Source organism: Gopherus evgoodei, chromosome 2 (genome assembly GCF_007399415.2).
Source record: "Gopherus evgoodei ecotype Sinaloan lineage chromosome 2, rGopEvg1_v1.p, whole genome shotgun sequence".
Classification (NCBI taxonomy): Eukaryota; Metazoa; Chordata; order Testudines; family Testudinidae; genus Gopherus; species Gopherus evgoodei.
Window position 1 is genome coordinate 65,446,000 of NC_044323.1, and position 23,575 is coordinate 65,469,574.

Consider the following 23,575-nt stretch of genomic DNA (forward strand, 5'->3'; position numbering starts at 1 on the left):
TTCCTTAAGCCTGGCCAATTACTTTAAACCAAGCTCTTGAGTAAAAATCAATCCTCTGAGGCTAGTAGAGGGGGAGGGGACTTTAAATCTATTCTATCCCCAAACTGGAATTCTTCATTAACAAAGCTCAGTGACATGTCCTTCAACAAGGCAGTCACAGCAAAATTACAATGTTGTTAACCTGAAAGTCTTAGCTCTTCAACTTCAACTCCTAACTGTAGATTCAGACTTTCAAACAAGCTGCTAAAATGTGAATGAGTTTTAAATAGACATTTGAACCGATACTGCTACTTTAAAGACAAGCAACTTCAGTTAAGAGTGACATCAACTTAGCCAACTTTGTTTTGGGAAGTCAAAAATAGCCAGATATTAAACGAATGATGACATTTAGGAAATAGAAATCTCTGGTAACTCCAAAGCTCTTTTCAGACAGATGTGTTAAACCTTCATAAGGCGTCCCAGCACTTTATGCATCATTTCGTCTCATGTCCACAGATAAAAATAAAGCCTTCTGATTGTGGTGCCTAGAATGAACTGTTAGAATTGTAAGGAAGGAAGCAACAGTGACACTTCAAGTTTAGAATGAAATGTTTGTTTTTTGCAATGTTGTCGGGGTTTTCTATGCATGCCTAACAGCACCCACACACATTTTTAGTGTCCTGGTCCATGTTTTCTGGATTTGAATTCCTAACTTGCCAGTGACAGAATTCCAGAGAAATGCAGGGCAGGCTTCTTACTTTCTGCACGAAGTATCCCTAAGGAGTTGGGGTACAATCTAAGCCAGGAGAATGATGGTATAGGCCCTCTCCAAAGGGCTCAATCTCACATGGCCTCTTCATGTCTGGCTCAGATGGTAGGATTCTGGCTGAAGTGCCTGAGCAGTCTTATTGGTCTGAATACTCTTATGCTAGCTGTAAAGTTTAGAAACAATTTCCAAGGAAGGAAGCTTGTTTTCCAAAACAAAAGCAAAACGAATACCAAGTTTGAAAAGCCTTGAGCTAAGACTTAATACCAACATAGAACTTGAAAGTGCAGGGAAAATTAGGGCAGAAAAGAACATGTTTCCTAGGGTATATCAACACTACAGAGACTATACCGGCATAGCGATGTCACTATCGCTATGCTGACAAAATGCCATAGTGTAAACCAGCCTGCACCAATGGAAGAGGGTTTTCCTGTCACCACTTTCCTGAACAACAGAAGCTGGATCGATGGAAGCATTTTTCCATTGACATAACTGCATCTATATCGGGCATTAGGTGAGCATACCTACAGCTTTCAGGGGTGTGGCTCTCATTACCCCCAGTTGACTTTTTAAGTGTAGATCAAGCCATAATTTTGCTTTGAATGTCTCAATGGATGCCCTCCCAATTAATCTCAAGTCATGTGACTGGCATGGTCTGCAAATGGCTGAAAAGTGGCGCTGTCAGTCCTGGTGGTGTCCACATGGCCTACAGGCACTGATTCTGTACTTGCTGGATTTCTGTATTCTGGATATCACCCAAAAGAGAATTTTAATATCATTATCCAGTATTCTAGAAGTTTTCACAACTAAAAGGGGGAATTTCAACAGCACGCTGATGGTTATAGTGATCTCTAGTTCTCTTTGGTGCGAGCTATTGTTGGCTTTGATCTTTGTCCTCTCCTTCACCGAATGAATTGTTCAGACAGTGGGTGAATTGTTCAGACACTACTGGCTTCTCCTTAGGTTGGCATCTACTCATATATTGCTGTGGATCCAGTGTTACTAAATGGCATATATACTGAACTGCTAAACTAGATTTCTGACCTGCCACGATTCACACTTACTACACATAGAACTCTTTTTATCCAGATTGTCACTTGTTAAAAACCTAGTAGCCTGTGGGACAAACATAAGTTTGATAGTATCAACGAGCCATAGGATATGCCATTAAAAAGAGAATCTTTGCTAAAAAACAGCATACAATCATTTTATTCTGACCATTACCTACATATGTAGTAGTCTGCTTGCTCCCTTGCTAGAAGCAGTTCACGTTTTCTATTAGCTCATTTGTGCCATTTCCTTTCTTCCTCCTGCTTGGTTTTGTTTTTTTGATTCTCCTCACTGCTGCTCAATGTGCAGCTTCAGACTTACAAATGCAGAGCAAGCCTTTCAGGCAGCCAGCCTGGAGTGAATGAACTTTCAAGTTTGTCAGTCAGCATTCAAGAGAAGGGCAAAGGGTTTACATTGGAATGCATGTGCTGAAGTGGGGCTACAGTAACTTACTTATTCTAGGGCTTTTATGCATATGAGTAAGCTTTCTCGGTCAGAGTAAGATGCTTTAAAGAAAAAAATGATGGGCAATACAGAGCTGTGAGTTAATCACTTCTTCCTTACTATAGCTTTTCTTATTCTGACAATATATAATTTCTGTTCTGTATGGTAAGCAGATATGGTACCGATTTCAATGAATGCAAACTAGGTTGGGGTAGCAATATTTGCTAGTTTGATACATTCCAAATGTTACAAAAATGTTAACTTAATCATGTTCAGGGCCCTGTATAAATAGCATATCTATAGGTGATGTTTACCGCCTATACAGTTTTAAATCCCAATCTTAGCGTCTACATCGATATATTCCGCCATTATTGCTAATAGCACAATATCCTGCTACAATACAACCATCTTGCAGCCTTTAATAGGCCAAGTGATTGATCCATAGTCTAGCCATTAACCACCCACCTGACAAGATCCATTCCCAGCAGGGCTTCAGTTTCAGAAGCTGGCTCTCTGGTGGTGATGGCTTCATTAGCGATGCAGACTCCATGTTCATTGGCTCCCATTTCTGCCCCCCAAAGCCAGGCAGGTCTGCTTAGCATAATAGCATGAGTCTTCGGCACCTGATCAATTGCAATGTATGTACACTGCATTGGGGGTGGAGAGAGAATGCTGAATGAAACTGAAAGCTAGCCATTATCTTGCTCCACTAGAGTACATTATTTTCTTTTATACTGAAATCTAGTCAAGGAGATCTTAGTAAATTATATTTTCATACCCACAAATTGTAAAACACATGGTATTTCTAGCCTTCACAATAAATAGGGGAGGGGGAGTGAGAGAAGGGCTATTATAATTATCACACAATTTGTATGTCACTTGAAAAAAAACCACAGCTAATCTTTACATTATAGAAAGAGTGAAACACTTTTATATTCCATGTTGATAGTACCAGACCTCCAAAAGATTATACGTATGATGAATGACAAGCTGAGCTGCAGACAGAACTCATACAGCAGCAATACAGATACCATACCTGTCAAAACATAAGGGACACAAACCACATTTTGTAGGTAGTAATACTGTTTATAAAGATGGAATGCATATACTCATGGCTAATCTGGACCTTCACTTGGATACAACATTAGGTGCCTTATGAAACACTTACTCCATTACTGCAACAAAACAGAATTAGCTAAAGGACCTCCAGAGAAAACGCCAACCATATCCATTTAAATTTGCGGGTTGTGTATATGTGGGAGAAATAAAGACTGTGAGAGTTTATCAGAACACAATGGTAGTGTGGTCACAGGAAAGTAACATCTAGACTGATTTGCCTGAATTTAAGTTTTTGCAGTGGACCATTTTAAAATTGCAAATCAGAAGTCTATGGATATGTTCTGACAAGAAGGGTGAGGGGGGAGAACCCAAGAGTACATCTTTGAAAAGCCAAGCAAGAGAATAACCATCAGTTTTCCTTCACAAACACATTTTATTTTACTCTGTAGTTTGAACATCTTCCTAACATTTAAAGATGGAAATGGTCTTCCCAAACTGTACCCTGATTTATTCTTAGGTTATTTACACATATGGGGGGGCAAGGGGAGACATTTAATAAAAAGTCAATAGAAAATAAAAATGAAGGGAAATGAAGGTGAAGAAATGTTTATATTTTAGTTCTGAATGCAATTAGTACTGTGGTCACTTATTTTTTTTTCAGGAATACATTCCACAGTCTAGATCCTACTCTTGTGAAAACCTTGTCTTCTGTACTCATAAGTCTCCCCTTACTGGTCAACATTCCTGTGTAAGATCATCCTGGGAGGTCATCCTGCTGGAGAGAGGTGACTGGTCATCAGCTATATCAAGTGTTGCAGCAGCCTCCAGCAGGAGGAGTACTGATATATTTCTCCCATCTATGGGGAAAAAGGTCATTTACCATACCAACACGTATTGTCTCTGTACCATGTTCTGAAGTCTGAGGGTACAGCAGCATGAAGTGTATAGACACTTGCACGCCCAGTTAGCATGGGTATAAATAGCAATATCAATAGTGAGGCATGCCTTAAGCAAGTAGAATGCCCTATATGCCTCAACCCTAGGGTATGTACCCCACACAGCTCTCTACATGCCCATGCAATGCCTTCAGTGTCTACACCGCTATTTTTAAGCGATGTAGTGCCTTGCTTTCTCCATTGCAGTGAAAGGCTCCAGCAGCAGGGAAGGGCTCTGCGGTGGGGAGACAGCAGGGAATATCTCTAGCAGTTCCCCATTGCCGGAGTCCTTCCCTGCTACGTCCACCTGCCTGAGCCTTTCACTGCCGCACGTAGCTACGTGTCACAGTGGACACAGCCTGCCTTTCACTGTGGCATGTAGCTACACGTAGTGCCTGTACTCTACACGATGATGCCAGTGTGAACAAGGCAAGTTACTGCCAATCAAAAGGTGGCGTTACAGGGTTTTCTTGGTAGCTTCTCAATTAACTTGTTTAGAAAATAAAGATTAGACAGTGGGTGGTAGCTTTAGGTCTCTGCCCTTGAGCAATTATTTCTTTTTGTACTGGTTGGCCCATTATATGTTTTAGGATGACTGGCAGATTCCCTCATCAGAAGTGTGACATTGTTAGTAGAGGTCCCAGGCATTCCCTAATCTCACCAACCAGGAAGAGCCTGGATCAGTCACATGCAGTGACTCTGACTGTTTTCAGTGCTTCCACAACTACTAGTTGTGCAAATGGGCTAACCTGTTGGGTGTTAAGCATTGTCTCTGGTCCTGCTCTCATCTTGTTCTTCTTGGAGGCCTATGAAGACAGGAGGCCTCTGCAAAATAAGAACTTATTAAAGCAGGAGATGCCATGCTTTTGAAGTTATGTGGAGGCTGCCTGGGATTAGAAAACTACAGCCTGCAGAAGTACTGCAGGGCATGACTCTGCAGCCTCTGACAAAGGAGAGAGAGGCTCCCCTTGCATCCCTTTTCACAGTTGTATAGGTTCCTGTATGTATTGTTCTTGCTACAGATTCTCTAGTTTTATTCCTTCCAGCTTCATGGGCCACAGGTTGTCTCAGAACTATAACAATCTGTGGGATTGTGATGCATGGCGAGAAAGGGTTAAACATCCTGCAAAATAAATAACCCTCAAAAGACAGGGGAAGAAATAATGTTTGTGTTTTTGTGTATATACATAACATATGAGTAGGCTCACAACGTAATCAACAGTCCCTGTCTATGCTGTATTCTGATAATTCAGAGGCCAAAAGAACATCCTATCATTTAAATGAATTGTAAATACAGGATATCTCAGTATTCATCTCTCTTTGAAATGTACTGTGACTGGTGGAGGAACAAGCAAATGGCCTTATGTTAATTCGTATAGCTAAGTACTGATGATGGAGCTCCTTCAAAATAATCCTAATTACCTTTTGTTTACTGAGGAAATTCCAACTTGTCAAAAGACATGAAATTGTATAAAAGATCACTGGGTCCTGATTCTGTCATCAGGGGAAGTTTGAATTGCAAGACTGAGGTCCCAGTTATGCTGGTACGCCCTGAATGTGAGATTTGCACATTGGTCTATAACCTATGAACTATTTCTGAAATAGCTACAAAGCTCACCATTTCTGCTATGAATCTGAACCTCAATTAATTGAACTCATGTCTGTATGTGTACTTATCTTTTAACCATTCTCTCTCTCGCTCGCTCTTTTTAATAAATTTTAGTTTAGTTAATAAGAATTGGCTGTAGTGTGTATTTGGGTAAAATCTGGAATATTCAATAACTTGGGAGGTGCCACCAGACGCCTCATCGTTTTTCTGGGAGGTAATGTATACAATTCTTTGGGATTGGTAGAACTTTTTCTTTTATATGATGAAATAAGTCAAATATGATGATTTCTGAAAAATCTTAGGTACCTTGATGGAGGCCTGAGGCTGGATCATGTTAAGACTTCTGAGTAACCAGTGAGATAATAAAGAAGCTGTTTTATGCTTGCTTGGTAACTCTAAGTATTGGAATATCCACCAGCTTTATGAGGATTGTCTGTCTCATTCTTTGCAGTTCATCCTAATTGAGTGACCACAGCTGGCTCCCCACTAGGACCCCGGTCACAGGGATCAAAGGGGGAACTTTCAGTGCTAGAGTGTCAATAGTTGTATGGAAGAAGGAAGTCATGTGCATGATTGCCAATGTGAAGCTTTGATTTTTGCCTTGCACAAATAGATGCAATCACCTCACCATCTGCAGCATTCCCTTGTATTTCTCTATATTAAGGAAAGGAAATATTGAAGATACCAAGGTAAAGTTAGAGCTTGTCTAAACAAACATTTAGTTTGCAGCAAGCTGGGAGTGCATGGCAAGTTCACATTAGTGTCCATTTGGGGCTACCAGATGGGCACTAACAGTTCCATGGTGCACTTTGATGTACTTCTGCTTTAAAGTTACTCGCACTCCAGGCTGCCATGAAGTCTTCATTTAGATAAGCCCTTCTTTATCTCAACTGCTAGTTGGCTTTTGTAAGGATAAAAAAAAATCTCCCATTCACTGGACTGCAGCATCTTTTTTCAGACACTAAGAAGGTATGGCGTTCCATACTCTGAGTACATTCTATTCTTGTTAAGTACACAACTTGGGTTAACATAAAAGGGAGTTGTGCTCATCAGAACAGAATTACAGCTGGGCTAATATATTTAAACTTGGCCCTTTGTTAGAGCTGTGTGGCAATAGATCAGGATTTCTACAAATGTGTTTTGTATTTAAATATTTAGTGCAAACATTTCAGGCTATAGAATGCTTGTGAATTGTTTGCTGCAAATTATTCAATATTCACTCACAAATTACTAGACTGGTCATCTAAGTGACATGGTATTATTTCTGTTCCCTGACTGGATGATCATAACTTCTATATTTAGGCATTCATCGTGTTTAATTTATTGGGGGCTTTGATTTTCTTAGGGAGAGGATGGGAGCACTTAGAGAGAAGTAGATGGAGAGAGCCAGGTCTAGGGAGTTTTAAACTTTTCCCTTTTCCACAAAAGTATCATGTTCTGATTACGTACACTTAAACCCCACCACATAAGTCAAAAATGCCTGGGGTTCCCTCCCAAATCTGAGGATGTATAGAAAATAAAAACTACTGGAAACCAGACCAATTGCTGCTCATTGAGGCAGCGTTCATTGTCACATTCACATAGTAGTAGCAGTTAAAGCACATTCCTTCCACTCTTGTTGCAAGGATACAGTACCTTCTACAAGCAATGTACCTGCTGAGCTGCGAAAACACCTGGAGGCATCTCTGTTTTAATCTCTCAATTCTGAAAAGGTCTCATTCCATAACAGAGAATTCGTTGAGCACAGTGGGAGTTAGTAAAGTAGCAAACCAATAAAATGCTGCCATTTCATTCTATACTGATTTTTTTTCATATTCTCTGAATTGCCTACATGTGTTGAAGACAGTATTTTTACACAAATTCTGTGCCATTTCAGCTTCTATATTTTAATTCAAGTTAAAATAACTTTTTTGTGTTTGCATAATTTGCTTGGATTTCAACTAGGGCTGTTGATTAATCGCAGTTAACTCATGATTAACTCAAAAAATTAATTACAATTTTAATTGCATTGTTAAACAATAGAATACCAACTGAAATTTATTAACTAGTTTGGATGTTTTTCTAAATTTTCATATATATTGTATTCTGTATTGTAACTGAAATCAAATAGTTGCACTGTAAAAATATAAACAAAAGAAATAGTATTTTTCAATTCACTTCATACAAGTACTGTAGTGCAATCTCTTGTGAAAGTATAAATTTTACATTTATAAGTTCTTTTTTCATGATAAAAAGATTGCACTACAGTACTTGTATTAGGTTAATTGAAAAATACTATTTCTTGTTTTTTTACAGTGCAAATACTTGTAGTAAAAATATATAAAATGAGCACTGTACACCTTGTATTCTGGGTTGTAATTGAAATCAATATATTTGAAGATGTAAAAAACATCAAAAAATTAATTTTTTCAATAGTCAGATTAATTTTTTCAGTCCAGAACATACAAAAAGAAGAGGGTGTTCTTAAAATGGCCTGAATTCGCTTTTCTTTCCCTGTATTGGTGGGAAGAAGGTAACAGTAGTAGAAAAATGGGGTGAGATGGACAGGAAGAAAGAAAGCTAGGTTTCTAGTCATGCTGGGTGCTCTAAAAATGCCAACATTTCATGACAGAAGCAGCATTACAGGAACTTATTCCCTTATACTTTCCCTCCTGATTCTCCATACTAGCCTGGGTGTGTGGCGTCTCTCCCAGTCACTGGTGCCATCTCTTGGAATATTTGGTGTTTTTTCTTAAAACCCTAGCTCCTGGAACCACGTGCTTGTGAGAACCTCAGCTTCCATTTTAAAACAGAGCACATTTCTGGTCCTCTTGGTTAAAGCTTAACAGCGTGAACTCTACAGCCTCAAACCAGAACACAAATAACTTTAAAAAAAACAAAAACAACCCATGATTGAAGCTAATTGTGATTTGGTGGAGTGGAGTGCTGGGCCACGGAGGGACTGCCTCATGATTTTTAAATGTGGTTGGTTTTACTGTCATTGTATGCACCATTCATAGAAAACTGGTACATAAGTCACTACAATGTAGCTAAAACTACAAATGTTGATCACTGAATCTGATGAGTGCATCTAGCTAAAATTTTAAGTGCAGCATACTATATCATTTTACTCAAATCTGAGGCATCCTACAAGTGATAGCAACGTAAAGTCTCAATTTTTTGTAACTATCATTTTTAATTTTAGAATTGTAGCCAAGATCACTTAAATGCTTCTAAAAATTCAGCTTAGAATGACAAAAAGCTGCATGTGCGCTCATAGCATGCCATACCCTCACTTCTCGCTGCTGCTGTCTGAAACAGGAAGAGTTGAGGGGAAAATGGGGCAGCAAGGAAAAAGAAAGCAGGAGAGACTTTTCATGCAATTCCCCCCATCTCACCACCACCCACACTAAGGAGAATCAGGCAGCCTGGTTCTTCTGTTTCACTTCTAGCATAAAGGAAAAAATTGATGACAGATCTAAATATAGTACAAAGCTTTCCAATAAGATGGGGGAATGAAGACAAGCACAAGAGATTCTCTTATATTAATGAAAAGCAACTATCGTGCTGTTCCTATTGTACTTGGTCAGCGGGAGTATGATTCCTAGCACTGCCAGTCAAACTAGTATTTCATAATAGCCAAGTCAGAATTTGTCCTTGGTTGACGAAGACAGTGGTGATGGGATGTTTTAGAAATGAGTATTCTCTGAAGAAAACCTTTAGATTCTGGGATACAGATAGAAGAGATCACACCAACTACCCACGAGCACACTTTCGTTTTTGGATAACTCTGTGCGACTACTGTAGGGCTCATAGTAGTTTTTGGTTCGCTGACATCTGCTATAAGGCAAGTAGCATACCTTGGTAAGAACTTTTACCTTCTATAAAAGGCCTAGTAGGCTTCACAATATCTATATCTATCTATCTATACACACATACGAGAGAGAGAGAAACTATATTATATAATATATAAACAAACATTGGCGCAAAAGACCAATACTGTATATTGTTTCTACATTTAGATTTCAAGCAGGAATCAGTAACACATGGAAGACTTTGTACATGCATCTTAACTCATTCCTAGCTGTATTGTCCATAGCTCTTCCACTTGAAAAGACCAATGATGACAGGATTGCAGTTTAGTCAAAGGAAAACTTTAGAGGGTGAAAAGAACTGAACTATTTACTTGCAATTCATTGTAGAATTACACCCTTGGTTTTGTCAGGGAATTTGAGCCATTGGAAATACTAAACAAACATTAGTAGAACAATTTTCAAATAAGCAAAATACCACAAAGTGCACTAAGGCACTGCAACCAGGGAGAATTCTTAACAGGTGCCAGCACAGATGTATTGCAGCATTTCCATGCATCGCTGCAATTAACAGCATCTGGTCCTTTAGGAAAAGAGGGTTTCCACAGTAAGTAGTTTACTACAGGACATGTAAATGCTAAAGGTTTGCTGCACCTTTAAATTAGACATGCATTAACTGGGTCAGACAAGAGCACCACTGCCCAACTCATTCCTTTTGATGTTTGAAAGGATGTATCAGTTGAAATAAATAAATATTTGTTGCTATTCCCAGCTTATTAGGAAAATTTTACCTTGACAGAAAAATGAGTATTGGCAAGTAGTACAGATCGTAGCACAAGCAGCTAAGTGTAAACAAGTCAGCCTGTCCGCTGCAGAAAATGCTGGTTTCTAGACCTTTCTGGTTGGTAAAGTGCCAGATAACACACAGTAGTTAGTAGTAGTTTTACTATAGTTGCCATTTGGGAACTCCCGAGCATCTTCTCACCAGCCCTCCCCAACTCCTAAGGCTTGTTCTGGTAGACAGGCTCAGAATGAAGCATTATTCAATCATTCTGGACCTTATAAATTTGAGTTTAGGGAATACAGACTCCAAAATCTGACAGGAATAAAAGGGGCACCTTTTACCTTTTGAAATGGCACTCGCCTATACTGTAATTTTAAGCACAATGAAGCCCATTACCTCAACTTTGCTTCCTGGATCATGAGCAGCAGCAGCAAAGTAGACCACCTCCTGTACTTCTTCTCGAGGCCGTGCAGAATTTTTTCCAAACACAACAAGCCCATCTTTAGTGCGTGGTGGAAAAGCAACAAAACAATAACTGGGAGGAGCCACAGCCATCCTAAAAAGTGAAGGGAAAAAGGTAATGCAAGTCTGACTAGTATTTCAACAAACTTTCAAAAATCATTAAATACATAGCTAGAGCTGGAGAACAAATATTTCACTGTCATATTCATCTTATACCCTTATGTCAGTTAAATGCAGTTAGTGAAAGAGAAACAGGTCAGATCAGCTTAGTCTTATTTGGGGTTCGATAAACACAATTAAATTACAGTGAGTTACATACTTCCTATATACATCTGTGAAGGCAGAGGTGTAAGGGGCAGGGGAGAAGAGAAGGTGATTGTGCCTTGGTAATAAGACCAGTCAGCCTTTGAAGAAGGAAGATACTAAACAACTCTGATGCAGAGTAACACCTGACCTACAAGCATTCTGCTGACTCAGAAATAGGCACTGCACCAGAGCAGAGAGATGCAGAAGAATGTTAAATATTCTACTAAAGTCGTCGTCATCTTCTAATGCAGTTTATAAAAAAAAAAAAAAAAAAAAAGGATGAGTGATCTCTCAAATGGTATAATGGTATAACTGGAACTGGGACTAAAAATACATAAAGCACAAGTGGTAGTGGAGGCTGCCTGTCAGTTTAACTACCTATCCAATTAGAAGAGTTATAATAGTAACTGCTAAGTGATTGAACCTGGTTTTCTTCGATGGTTTGTCTGCAGATTTTTAAACCTCAGGTTAATTGATTGCCAGTTTGTAAAGGCTAGTCTGGAAACTCCTCCAATGCTTTTATCAGGATACAAATGTTCTAAGTGTCCAAACTGCCAGTTAATATATTTATGAAGGTTAACTCGCTAACTTGAGGCAAAACACATCCTACCGTAGACAAACTACTGGATGACTATTCCGTCAAACAATTATGGTTTGTCTTTAAGCACAGAAACGCCATCTATCACAGGGGTAGGCAACCTATGGCATGCATGCCAAAGGCTGCACCTGAGCTGATTTTCAGTGGCACTCACACTGCCCAGGTCCTGGCCACCGGTCTGGGGGGCTCTGCATTTTAATTGAATTTTAAATGAAGCTTCTTAAACATTTTAAAAACCTTATTTATTTTACATACAACAATAGTTTAGTTATATAGTATAGACTTGTAGAAAGAGACCTTCTAAAAACATTTAAATGTATTACTGGCATGTGAAACCTTAAATCAGAGTGAATAAATCAAAACTCAACACACCACTTCTGAAAGGTTGCCGACCCCTGATCTAGCAGATGTAAATTCAAGAGAAAATTATTCAAGACACAATACAAACAGTACAAGCTTCCCCAAAAAAGAAACATGTTACAGTGAAAACATTCTGGGAAAAAATGCAACTGTTTACTTTGGTACTTCTATAGCTCATCACCATGGTATAAGAGTACCTCCCAAATTAATAAAAACGAGATCTTCTCTGTCTGCAAGAGTCACTTTAAAAGTAGCAGATTTAAACGAAATGTATATGATCAAAAAGTTCCCAACAACCATTGCTCAAGTTATAGCAACAACTCTCTCAAATTTGTGGTGCTGTCTTTCGTCACTGACTTAGATGATATCTGAAAACCTTAGACATCACGCACTCCATGCAATTCAAGACTTGAAAAAAACATTTTTAAAACTATAAATAGAAGTGAGCAGTTTTTTTTTTGTTTGATTAGGTGGCTAACCTGAAATCCAGAAACAATTTTGTTTTTGTTTTTTCTTCACCAACATAAAAAAACCCAAAGATTTCATTTTGAATTTAAAAAAAAAAACTTAGTTTTTGGTGAGGTTTGGGGGTTTTTTGGTTAAAACTAAATTTCTAACCAAAAGACTTTGAAACAAAGATTAAACATTTCAAAAATATTGAAGAAAAAAATCCTTTTTTTCCCAGCTGAAACTATTTGCCAAATTCAACCCAGATTCCAAAAATTACCTGATTTTAGGGTGGAGATCATTCAACTCTTCCTGGACGATGAGTCATACTGTCACTAGTAGGTTAGGGTCACAGGGACAAAATGTGGTATTGAAGCATTACAGCGCTGACAGGTCTCTCTCACATATTATCCCTGACTTATAGCCTGCCTATTGGCTTGGCTCACCTAAACAGCATGCAACATTAAAAAAGCGGATATTTGACATTCTGCAAAATGCTGAAGCCCCTTTCGGCATAAGCAATTTTCTCAACAGTGAGGTTTTCGGCACATTAAGGACAAACTGTACTTATTTTGCTCATACTTTGAAAGCTGATACAGTTTCAACCAGCCTCAAATTAAGCTCTATATACTGTAGTTCTGATTTTATTCACTTCAGCATTCCCTTTTAAAATGTACCTATAGTATTTTCCTGATCCTACAGTAAGTTGTATGATACACCTTGTAATCACAGCCAATTTTACTGGAACCAATCTTCCAGCGTGCCAAGTACACCAAAGTTTTGAGTGCTAGTGTTTGCGTCGAGACATACCACATTTGTTGACCATGTATCCAGCCACTTGTTTAAAAGGTTCAATCTCTAACGGTGCTCCAGCATGTCCATTATAACGTCCAACATGGGAAATAGCTTTCCTACAGCAGACTTCAATGCAACTGACAGGTCAGTAAAAACAGAATCTCTAGTGCTCTGGATTTTTTTAAACTACCTTACAATCTTCCCCACTGTTGGAGTTCTGTTTACTTCATACACATATCTGCATTGGGGCAAACAGCTGAGAAATACTGCAACCTAAAATAAAGCCCTTCACTTGATATACTGGCAATTTGGCTGGCAAAACTGATTAATATTCTCCTTACTTTTTTCTTCCATAAATATACTTAAGAGCCTGACACTAAACTCTTGTTCTATGCATACATATATGGATGGGAGCACACACAGTTTTTTGGGTAGGAGTTTTGCCTCATTCAAACATGCATCACTGACACTTCAATTTCTGCCCCCTTCAGTTTGTTCAGAATGCTGCTGCTAAACTCCAACTTCTTTGCTCATCTGGCTGATCACGTAACAACCTTCTCTGAATGCCTCCATTGACTTATGTGATATCATATTTCAGCTTTTCACAACTTTCAAAGCTCTACATACTGTTTATCTCTAGTTAAGTTCTGTGATGAACCTCCCTCGTCTTTCCACCAGTGCTCTCAGCCTCCTTAGTTTATCAGATTCTCACAATCACCTCCATGCCTCCTTCCATATTATGTCCTCCCGGAGCTCATCTTCAAGGTCTCTAGTCTATTCATATTTAAGGCTTAAAGACCCGCTTCCATCATACTGTCTGTACTGAATTCAATTGGCTTGTATATACAGTTATCTATTGTCCCTCTTTCCCTAACCTGTACTTGTCACCCTTAGATGGTCCTCTGATCAGGGATTGTTCTTAAGTCTTTGGGAAGACTAGCACATAGCATGTACTACTGTAAATACACTTAGAAGAATGTCTCTTGCTATATTATCTCAACTACAGAGGCATATTTTGTGTTATTTCAACATTTTCTAGCGCACAAGCCCATATTCTCATACATATAATCTTCATACATAAACTGTATAGTGCTCCAGTGTGGACACTTCTATTTAACCAAAGAGACTCTCCATGACTATGCTAACTTAAACTTGCACTACATGATCACGGGCACTTTTCTAACATGTTTCTCTGAAACGCAGTGCTTAGATGCAGCAATTCTTGGAAACCAGCATAGGCAGATGTGATAGCAGTCAATGGTTTTTGTTCATTAAACATTGAAAACCAGCAGTTACCTATATTGTGAAATAGACATCACACCATTAAGAGTTAAACAGAGGTACCTACTGCCAATTTAAGGTTAAAAATCGTTATCTTCAGCCAGTGTAAATTATTCATAACAATGGAAGTACACGGACAACAGCTGTGGATCTGGCCCTGTACCAGAGAGTTTTAATTTCCCCACATTCTTTGTGTGAGCAGTTAAGTAGTTACAGGTAGGTTATTTGTGAAAGACTGATAATACACTGGTTTGATGTACATCAGAAGAGACAGTATGAAAATCAGAAAACAATCCAATTCTGCAGTGATATCTGAAGTGACAACTCACAGGTAATTAATAGCATTTGACTGATCTCACTCATCAAACTGCAGTTTGATAAACATTAATTATAAAGGGAACTTGGCTTTATATGCTGTTACCTTTGTATTTCTTTAGTTGTCTTCTGGTTACCATGGCAGTCTACTTAAAGTGTGCCTGTACAATATGAAGAACCTTTGATTTAACATGTTCCTTTATTTTCCAGTATAATCTCTCATTGTGATAAATTTCATTTAAAGATCGCAGAATTAAACTCAGTTTGACAAAGTTACCATTAAGAGCTAATCTGTATAATACTTTGCTGCAGAAAGAAGATATAGAACAGAATGTCTTAGAGCCCTACACAGCACACTGGATGTCCCGCTGTGAAACATCAGCTATGACCTATATTAGAGTTTTAGAAGCCATGAGTCTTAACAACAGGATCAAGTTTTTGAATCAGCCTGTGCCATATTTTTAACCTAAAACTATGTCAAGGCACATGGATTACAAATCTAGAGATTTTACATTTTAAAGTTGAGATTTTACATCTATCAGAGTCTACAGTCTTTGGTTTATGTAGATATTTGCACTGGCTTCATTTCCATGATATGAGTGCCTTACAAATTCTAAGTTACATTAAGAAGGATATTAAGTTCCTATTAGACACTCTCACGTTATTTATCCACATAGGATTAATTTCTCAAAGTGAAATATGGGGAACACAGCAGCCATTATTGTTCACTGAGTCTGTGCAGGGGAGGGTAGTAACACAGGTGAGACACTACAGCCATCTAAATAAATCTAAGTGATGCATGTGCTGTTCCTGGTTTTGTTTTTATAACCAGTGCTGTCACAGCAATGCAGACATACAGGATAGATTGCAATATCCTGCAGGACATTACATCTTTAACAGGCTCACTCCATTGTGCAGAATCTCTGGACTCATCATCAACACTGTTTATACATGCATACACCCCTTTATTTTCATATTTTAAAAAGCCAAAGAGTAAAATATCCTCCACGTATTTCCCATTTTAAGTACCAAAATTTCTTTAACTGAAGAAGAAGGGTGAATGGAGAGGAAAGGTGAATGGAGAAGAGGAGAGATCTCCATTTTTTTTTAAATGGACTATATTTGATATTGGGACAGAGGTAAAGACTTGTAAAAATGGAATGAGACAAATTACCTATGAGTTTTAAAAGAGAGAGATTTCAAGGCCAGAATGTATCATTAGATCATCTATTCTGATCTCCCGTAGATCTCAGGCAATTAACTTCACCCAGTTACTAAAGCATATTTCCCAGAAAGGCATGAAGTCTTGACATGAAAACATCAAGCAATGGAGAATTTCTTCCCCTTGGCAGTTTGTTCCAATATTTATCACCTCACTGTTAAAGTATTTGTGCATTATTTCTACTCTGAATTTGTCTAGCTTCAGCTTCCAGCCACTTGTTCTTGTTATACCTTTGTCTGCTAGATTAATGAGCCATTTAGTACCTGATATTTTCTCCCCATGAAGATATTTATGCACTAATCAAGTAACCTTTCAATCTTTTTGATAAGCTAAATAGATCAAGCTCTCTGATGCTCTCGTATTTTTTTCACCCCTTGGATAATTTTGGTGGATATTTTCTGCACCCTCTCCAGTTTTTCAACATCCTTTCTAAAATTTGGGTACTAGAAATAAGGCAATGTATTGCTATTGGCCCCTCCAGTGCCAGAGGTAAATATTGCCTGCTAGAAGGGACCTGGAGAGATCCTCAAATCCAGCCGCTTGTGCTGAAACAGGACCAAATAAACCTACCATTCCTGACAGGTGTTTGTCTAACCTATTCTTAACCTCCAATGAGGCCCCTGGAAGCCTATTCCAGTGCTTACCTATCCTTATGGTTAGAAAACTTTTCTTAATAGGTAACCCAAATCTCCCTTGCTGTAGATCATGGATCGGCAACCTTTGGCATGCGGCTCGCCAGGGTAAGCCCCCTGGAGGGCTGGGCCGGTTTGTTTACCTGCTGTGTCTGCAGGTTCAGTGATTGCAGCTCCCACCTGCTGCGGTTCGCCATCCTGGGCCAATGGGCGCTGCGGGAAGCGGTGCGGGCTGAGGGATGTGCTGGCCACTGCTTCCCGCAGCCCCCATTGGCCTGGAGCGGCAAACGACAGCTAGTGGGAACTGCGATTGGCCGAACACATGGATGCAGCAGGTAAACAAACTGGCCCGGCCCATCAGGGGGCTTAGCCTGGCGGGCCGCGTGCCAAATGTTGCCGACCCCTGTTGTAGATTAAGCCTATTACTTCTCCTACCTTCATTGGACAGGGAGAACAATTGATTACAGTCCTCTTTGTAACAGCCCATAACAGACTTTGTAACAGACTTCTCAGGTTGTCCCCCTCGCCTCCCCAATCTTCTTTTCTCAAGACTAAACATGCCCAGTTTTTTTCTTTAAACCTTTCCTCAGAGGTCAGGTTTTCTAAACCTTTTATCATTTTTGTTGTTCTCCTCTGGACTCTCCAATATGTCCACATCTTTCTTAGTGTGTTGCCCAGAATTGGACTCCAGCTGAGGGCTCACCAGTGCTGAGCAGACTGGGAAAATTACCTTCAGTGTCTTACATACAGTACTCCTGTTAATACACCCTAGAATATTGGCCTTTTTCGCAGTTTCATCACATTGCTGACTTGGCTTGCTGGAATCCTTTCATCTGTGAAAGACAGTGGGAATTGCGGCCTATGATGTAGATGGTTTGCAATGTCTCATGTGACTGAATAGTCCAATCTGAGAGTGCATGATCTTTGGCAGTTATTGCAAATGTATGTACATTGGTTGGGAGCTGCTTGCCTCCTATGGGCTCTTTTCTCTTCAAGCTGTAGAAGCCAGCTTCTGTCATGGACTTTGATACCCTGACTGAGACAAGGGTGCCACTTGTTACGATCACTTGCCAAGATTTCCCATTGGTCAGGATCAATTCCAAATTCCTTCATATCTCACTTGCATGTGTCTTTAGAGCGAAGATTGGGACGTCCTGTTGTTCCCTCTGATAGCTCGCCGTATAGCATGTCCTTGGGTATGCGTCCGTCTTATTGCTGACTCATTCAATTTGTTATCCACTAAAACCTCTAGAGCCTTTTCAGCAGTACTGCCTCCTTGATAGTTATTCCCTGTTTTGTAGTTGTGCATTTGATTTTTCTTTCCTTGGTGCAGTGCTTTGCACTTGTCTTTACTGAATTTCATCTAGTTGATTTCAGACCAGTTCTCCAATTCATCAAGACTGTCTGAATTCTAATCTTGTCCTCCAAGTGGTTGGAATCCCTCCCAGCTTGGTATCATCCACAAATTTTATGAGCATATTTTCCATTCGGTTATCCAGGTTGTCAAGGTATTATTCCCACTTTGAACTTTAGCGTCCAGAAAGTGGGGACCTGCATGTACCCCTCTAAACTTAATTCCTAGCTTAAATCTGATAGCACTGCCACCAACCAAAAATATAGTGTTTTGGTACACTTCCTGTCCCCTAGGGAAGGTTTTTGGGGGACCCAAGACCCAAATCACTTGTGTCTTAAAACAGAGAGAAATAAACCATTCCCCCTCCTTTCCCCTCCCAGACTTTCCCTGAGAGGTCCACTGATCCAAACTCCTTGGATCCTAAAACAGAGAGGAATTAACCTTCCCCCCCACCACCACTCCCTGGTGAGTCCTGACCCAATCCCCTTGAGTCTTACACAAGGAAAAAAATCAGTCAGGTTCTGAAAAAAGAAAACTTTTAATTAAAGAAATAAAAAATAAAAATTATCTCTGTAAAATCAAGCTGGAACATGTTTACAGGATCTTCAGCTTATACAGACTAGAGGAATTCCCTCCCCCCTAGCCTAAGATACAAGTTACAGCAAACAGAGGTAAAATATCCTTCCAGCAAAATACACATTTGCAAATAAAGAAAACAACCATAAAGACTAATCCTCCTTCTATCTAGTACTTACTATTTTGAACATGAGAGACTGTTTCAGAAAGATTAGAGAAAGATCTGGTTGCACATCTGGCCCCTCTCAGCTCCAAGAGAGAACAAAGAACAAAACAAAGAGCACAAACAAAGACTTCCCTCCACCAAGATTTGAAAGTATCTTGTCCCCTGATTGGTCCTTTGGTCAGGTGTCAGTCAGGTTCACTGAGCTTGTTAACCCTTTACAGGTAAAAGAGACATTAACCCTTAACTATCTGTTTATGACAAGTCATTAAACAAAAATATTGAATACTGTAGTCCCAGACTCAAGACATGCTCTTGCAGGCCCCCACCAGATACGTCCCCTTCGTCTGACCGTAAATCATTGCTTGTTGAGTACAGTTTTTCAACTGGGTTTGCACCCACCTTAGAAAAATTTCATCCAGACCACACTTCCCTAGAGTGTCATGTGCATCTGTGTCAAAACCTTATTAAAATCAAAATCATCACATCTACAGCTTCCCCCTTCCACTAGGCCAGCAACCTGTCAAATAAGGAAGTTAAATTGCTTTGGCATGATTTGTTCTTGACAAATCCCATGTCTATTACTTATAAAGCTTTTATCCTCTAGGTGCTTATAAATGAATTGTTTAATAATTTGCTCAAATGTCTCTCTCAGTATCAAAGTTAGGCTGACTGGTCTAATTCCAAGCTCCTCTTTCTTCCCCTTTTAAAAGATAGGTACTATGTTTGTCTGCACCCATCTTTGAGAACTCATGGAGGATAATTGCTAACAGTTCAGAGATTATTTCACCTAGTTCCTTAAGCACTTGAGGGTGCATTTATCATAAACCTAGTTCCAGATTTGTACCTTAGCGTCCAAAATATGGGGGTTAGAATGAAAACCTCCAAGCTTAGTTACCAGCTTGGACCGGGTAAAGCTGCCACCACCTAAAAAATTAGTGTGTTTTGGGGCACTCTGGTCCCCCAAAAAACCTTCCCTGGGGACCCCAAGACCCAAATCCCTTGAGTCTCACCACAAAGGGAAATAAACCTTTTCCCTTCCCCCCTCCAGGTGTTCCTGGAGAGACACACAGAAGCAAGCTCCGTGAATCTAAACAGAGGGATTCCACCTTCCCCGTTCCCAGCCTTGGAAAACAGAAGTACCGAGAGCTAATCTCTCTTCCCCCCTCATCCAGAGGGAATGCAAAGTCAGGCTAGTAAATCTAACACACACAGATTTCCCCCTGACTTCTTCCTCCCACCAATTCCCTAGTGAGCACAGACTCAATTCCCTGGCGTTCCCCACTAAAGAAAAACTCCAACAGGTCTTAAAAAGAAAGAAAAATACATAAAAATGGTCTCTCTGTATTAAGGTGACAAATACAGGGTCAATTGCTTAAAAGAAATATGAATAAACAGCCTTATTCAAAAAGAATACAATTCAAAACACTCCAGCAACTATACCTAGGTAAATACAAAAGAAAACAATAGAAACCTTACTGCCTTACTATATTTGTACTTACAACTTGGACACAGAAGATTAGAAAGCAGGAAACAGAAATCCTCTCATAGCCGAGAGAGAGACAGACAGAAGACAAAGAACTCAGACACAAACTTCCCTCCACCCAGACCTGAAAAAGTCTGGTTTCCTGATTGGTCCTCTGGTCAGGTGCTTCAGGTTACTTTTTTTTTTTTAGGTGAAAGAGACATTAACCCTTAGCTATCTGTTTATGACACACACCCCAAATTGCAGACAGTGGGGAAGCTCACTGGCGGCGATTTCCTCCTAGAACTTTAAATTAACCAGATTAATACAACACATGCACCATTACATATACCACTAAGTATATAACTAACAGACTTCTACAGTTTAAGAACACTTTTTAACTACTGGATTCTGGGAAACTCTCACGGGAGAGCGTATCCGCTACTTTGTTAGAAGCTCCTGAGATGTGCTGAATTTCAAAATCAAAATCTTGGAGAGCTAAACTCCAACGAAGAAGTTTCTTGTTGTTCCCCTTGGCAGTATGAAGCCACTTTAGTGCAGCATGGTCAGTTTGTAGTTGGAACCACCGTCCCCAAACATATGGGCGTAGCTTTTCCAGGGCATACACAATGGCATAGCATTCCTTTTCACTGACAGACCAGTGACTTTCCCTCTCAGACAGTTTCTTGCTGAGAAACATGACAGGATGGAAGTTGTGATCCGTAGCTTCCTGCATGAGTACTGCTCCTATACCACGCTCAGATGCATCCGTGGTTACTAGGAATGGCTTGTCAAAGTCTGGGGCCCTGAGCACAGGGTCAGATATGAGCGTCGCCTTAAGCTGGGTAAAGGCCTTTTGACACTCATCAGTCCACTTAACTGCATTTGGCTGGGTCTTTTTGGTCAGGTCGGTCAGTGGGGCAGCGATTTGGCTGTAGTGTGGTACAAATTGCCTGTAGTACCCGGTCAAGCCTAAGAAGGAGTGGACCTGTTTCTTTGACCTTGCGACAGGCCACTTTTGGATAGCATCCACCTTGGCCTGTAGGGGGTTTATGGTTCCTTGACCCACCTGGTGCCCCAGGTAAGTCACTCTGTTTTGGCCTATTTGACACTTTTTGGCCTTAACAGTTAGTCCGGCCTGCCTGATGCTCTCAAAGACTTTTTTCAGGTGTAGTAGGTGTTCGGGCCAGGAGTCTGAAAAAATGGCCACATCATCGAGGTAGGCAACTGCATATTCTCCCAGTCCTGCTAGTAGACCATCTACCAGCCTCTGGAAGGTGGTGGGTGCATTTCGAAGGCCAAAAGGAAGGACATTAAATTCATACACCCCCGCGTGGGTGACGAATGCTGACCTCTCCTTGGCAGGTTCATCTAGCGATACTTGCCAGTACCCCTTGGTTAAGTCTATTGTAGAGATGAACTGGGCACGTCTCAACTTCTCCAACAGCTCATCGGTGCGTGGCATTGGATAGTTGTCCAGACAAGTTACCGCATTTAGCTTACGGTAGTCCACGCAAAAGCGTATTTCCCCATCGGTTTGGGTACCAGAACCACTGGAGACGCCCATGCACTAGTAGATGAGCGGATTATACCCATCTGTAGCATGTTCTGGATCTCCCGTTCTATAGCAGCTTGGGCATGAGGAGACACTCGGTAGGGTGGGGTTCTGATTGGGTGAGCATTACCTGTATCAATGGAGTGGTATGCCCGTTCAGTCCGTCCTGGGGTGGCTGAGAACAATGGGGCAAAGCTAGTGCACAGCTCCTTGATTTGTCACCGCTGCAGACGTTCCAGGGTGGTTGAGAGGTTCACCTCTTCCACGCCACCATCTTTTTTCCCTTCATAGTAGACACCGTCAGGCCACTCAGCATCATCTCCCTGGACTGTAAACTGACAAACCTGTAAGTCTCTGGAATAGAAAGGCTTGAGAGAATTAACATGGTACACTCTGGGCTTTAGTGAGGAATTGGGAAATGCTATGAGGTAGTTCACAGTTCCCAGGCGCTCTTGGACCGTGAATGGCCCTTCCCATGATGCTTCCATTTTATGGGCCTGTTGCGCCTTCAAGACCATAACCTGGTCTCCGACTTTGAAAGAACGTTCTCCGGTATGTTTGTCATACCAGGCCTTTTGCTCTTCCTGAGCATCCTTTAGGTTTTCTCTAGCAAGGGCTAAAGAGTGTCGGAGGGTGCTTTGTAGGTTGCTTACAAAGTCCAGAATGTTAGTTCCTGGAGAAGGTGTAAACCCCTCCCATTGCTGCTTCACCAACTGTAATGGCCCCTTAACCTCGTGACCATACACAAGTTCAAACGGTGAAAACCCTAAACTGGGATGTGGTACAGCCCTGTAGGCAAACAGCAACTGCTGCAACACTAGGTCCCAATTATTGGAGTATTCGTTGACGAATTTACGTATCATGGCCCCCAAAGTTCCATTAAACCTTTCCACCAGGCCATTGGTTTGATGGTGGTACGGGGTGGCAACCAAGTGATTCACCCCATGAGTTTCCCACAGTTTTTGCATGGTCCCTGCCAGGAAATTAGATCCTGAATCTGTAAGGATGTCGGAGGGCCAACCTACCCTGGCAAAAATGTCTGTTAGGGCCAGGCACACAGTGTTAGCCCTGGTGTTGCCTAGAGCTACTGCTTCCGGCCATCGGATAGCAAAGTCCACGAAAGTCAGTATGTACTGCTTTCCTCTGGGCGTCTTTTTTGGAAAAGGACCCAGAATATCCACAGCTACTCACTGAAATGGGACCTCAATTATGGGGAGTGGCTGGAGAGGGGCCTTGACCTGGTCTTGGGGTTTTCCCACTCTTTGGCATACCTCACAAAACCGGACATACTTGGCAACATCCTTGCCCATCCCCTCCCAGTGGAAGGACTTCCCCAACCGGTCCTTGGTTCTGTTCACCCCAGCATGGCGACTGGGATGATCATGGCTAAGCTTAAGAGCTTCCCTCGGTACTTAGTTGGAACCACCAACTGTTTTTGCGGCTGCCATTCTTCCGGGCGTCCACCAGAAAGAATCTCCTTGTATAAAAGTCCTTGGTCTATAACAAACCGGGATCGATTAGAAGAGCTGAGAGGCGGTGGGGTGCTCCGTGCCGCCGCCCAAGTTTTCTGAAGGCTGTCATCTGCTTCCTGCTCAGTCTGGAATTGTTCCCTTGAGGCTGGGGTCAC

The 23,575-nt window shown here is 40.7% G+C and overlaps 1 protein-coding gene across 2 annotated transcripts in view; it reads right to left on the minus strand.

Moving 5' to 3' along the window:
• SCRN1 (secernin 1) overlaps positions 1–23,575 on the minus strand; it is a 62,866-nt gene that overhangs the window by 26,525 nt on the left and 12,766 nt on the right. For both annotated transcript variants that reach the window (XM_030550860.1, XM_030550861.1), the window contains exons 2-3: positions 10,814–10,973; positions 2,705–2,886 (exon numbers count right to left, since the gene is read on the minus strand). In XM_030550860.1, coding sequence (XP_030406720.1) covers positions 2,705–2,886; positions 10,814–10,972 — 341 coding nt within the window. In that variant the 5' untranslated portion in view covers position 10,973. The remainder of the gene's footprint in view (positions 1–2,704; positions 2,887–10,813; positions 10,974–23,575) is intronic.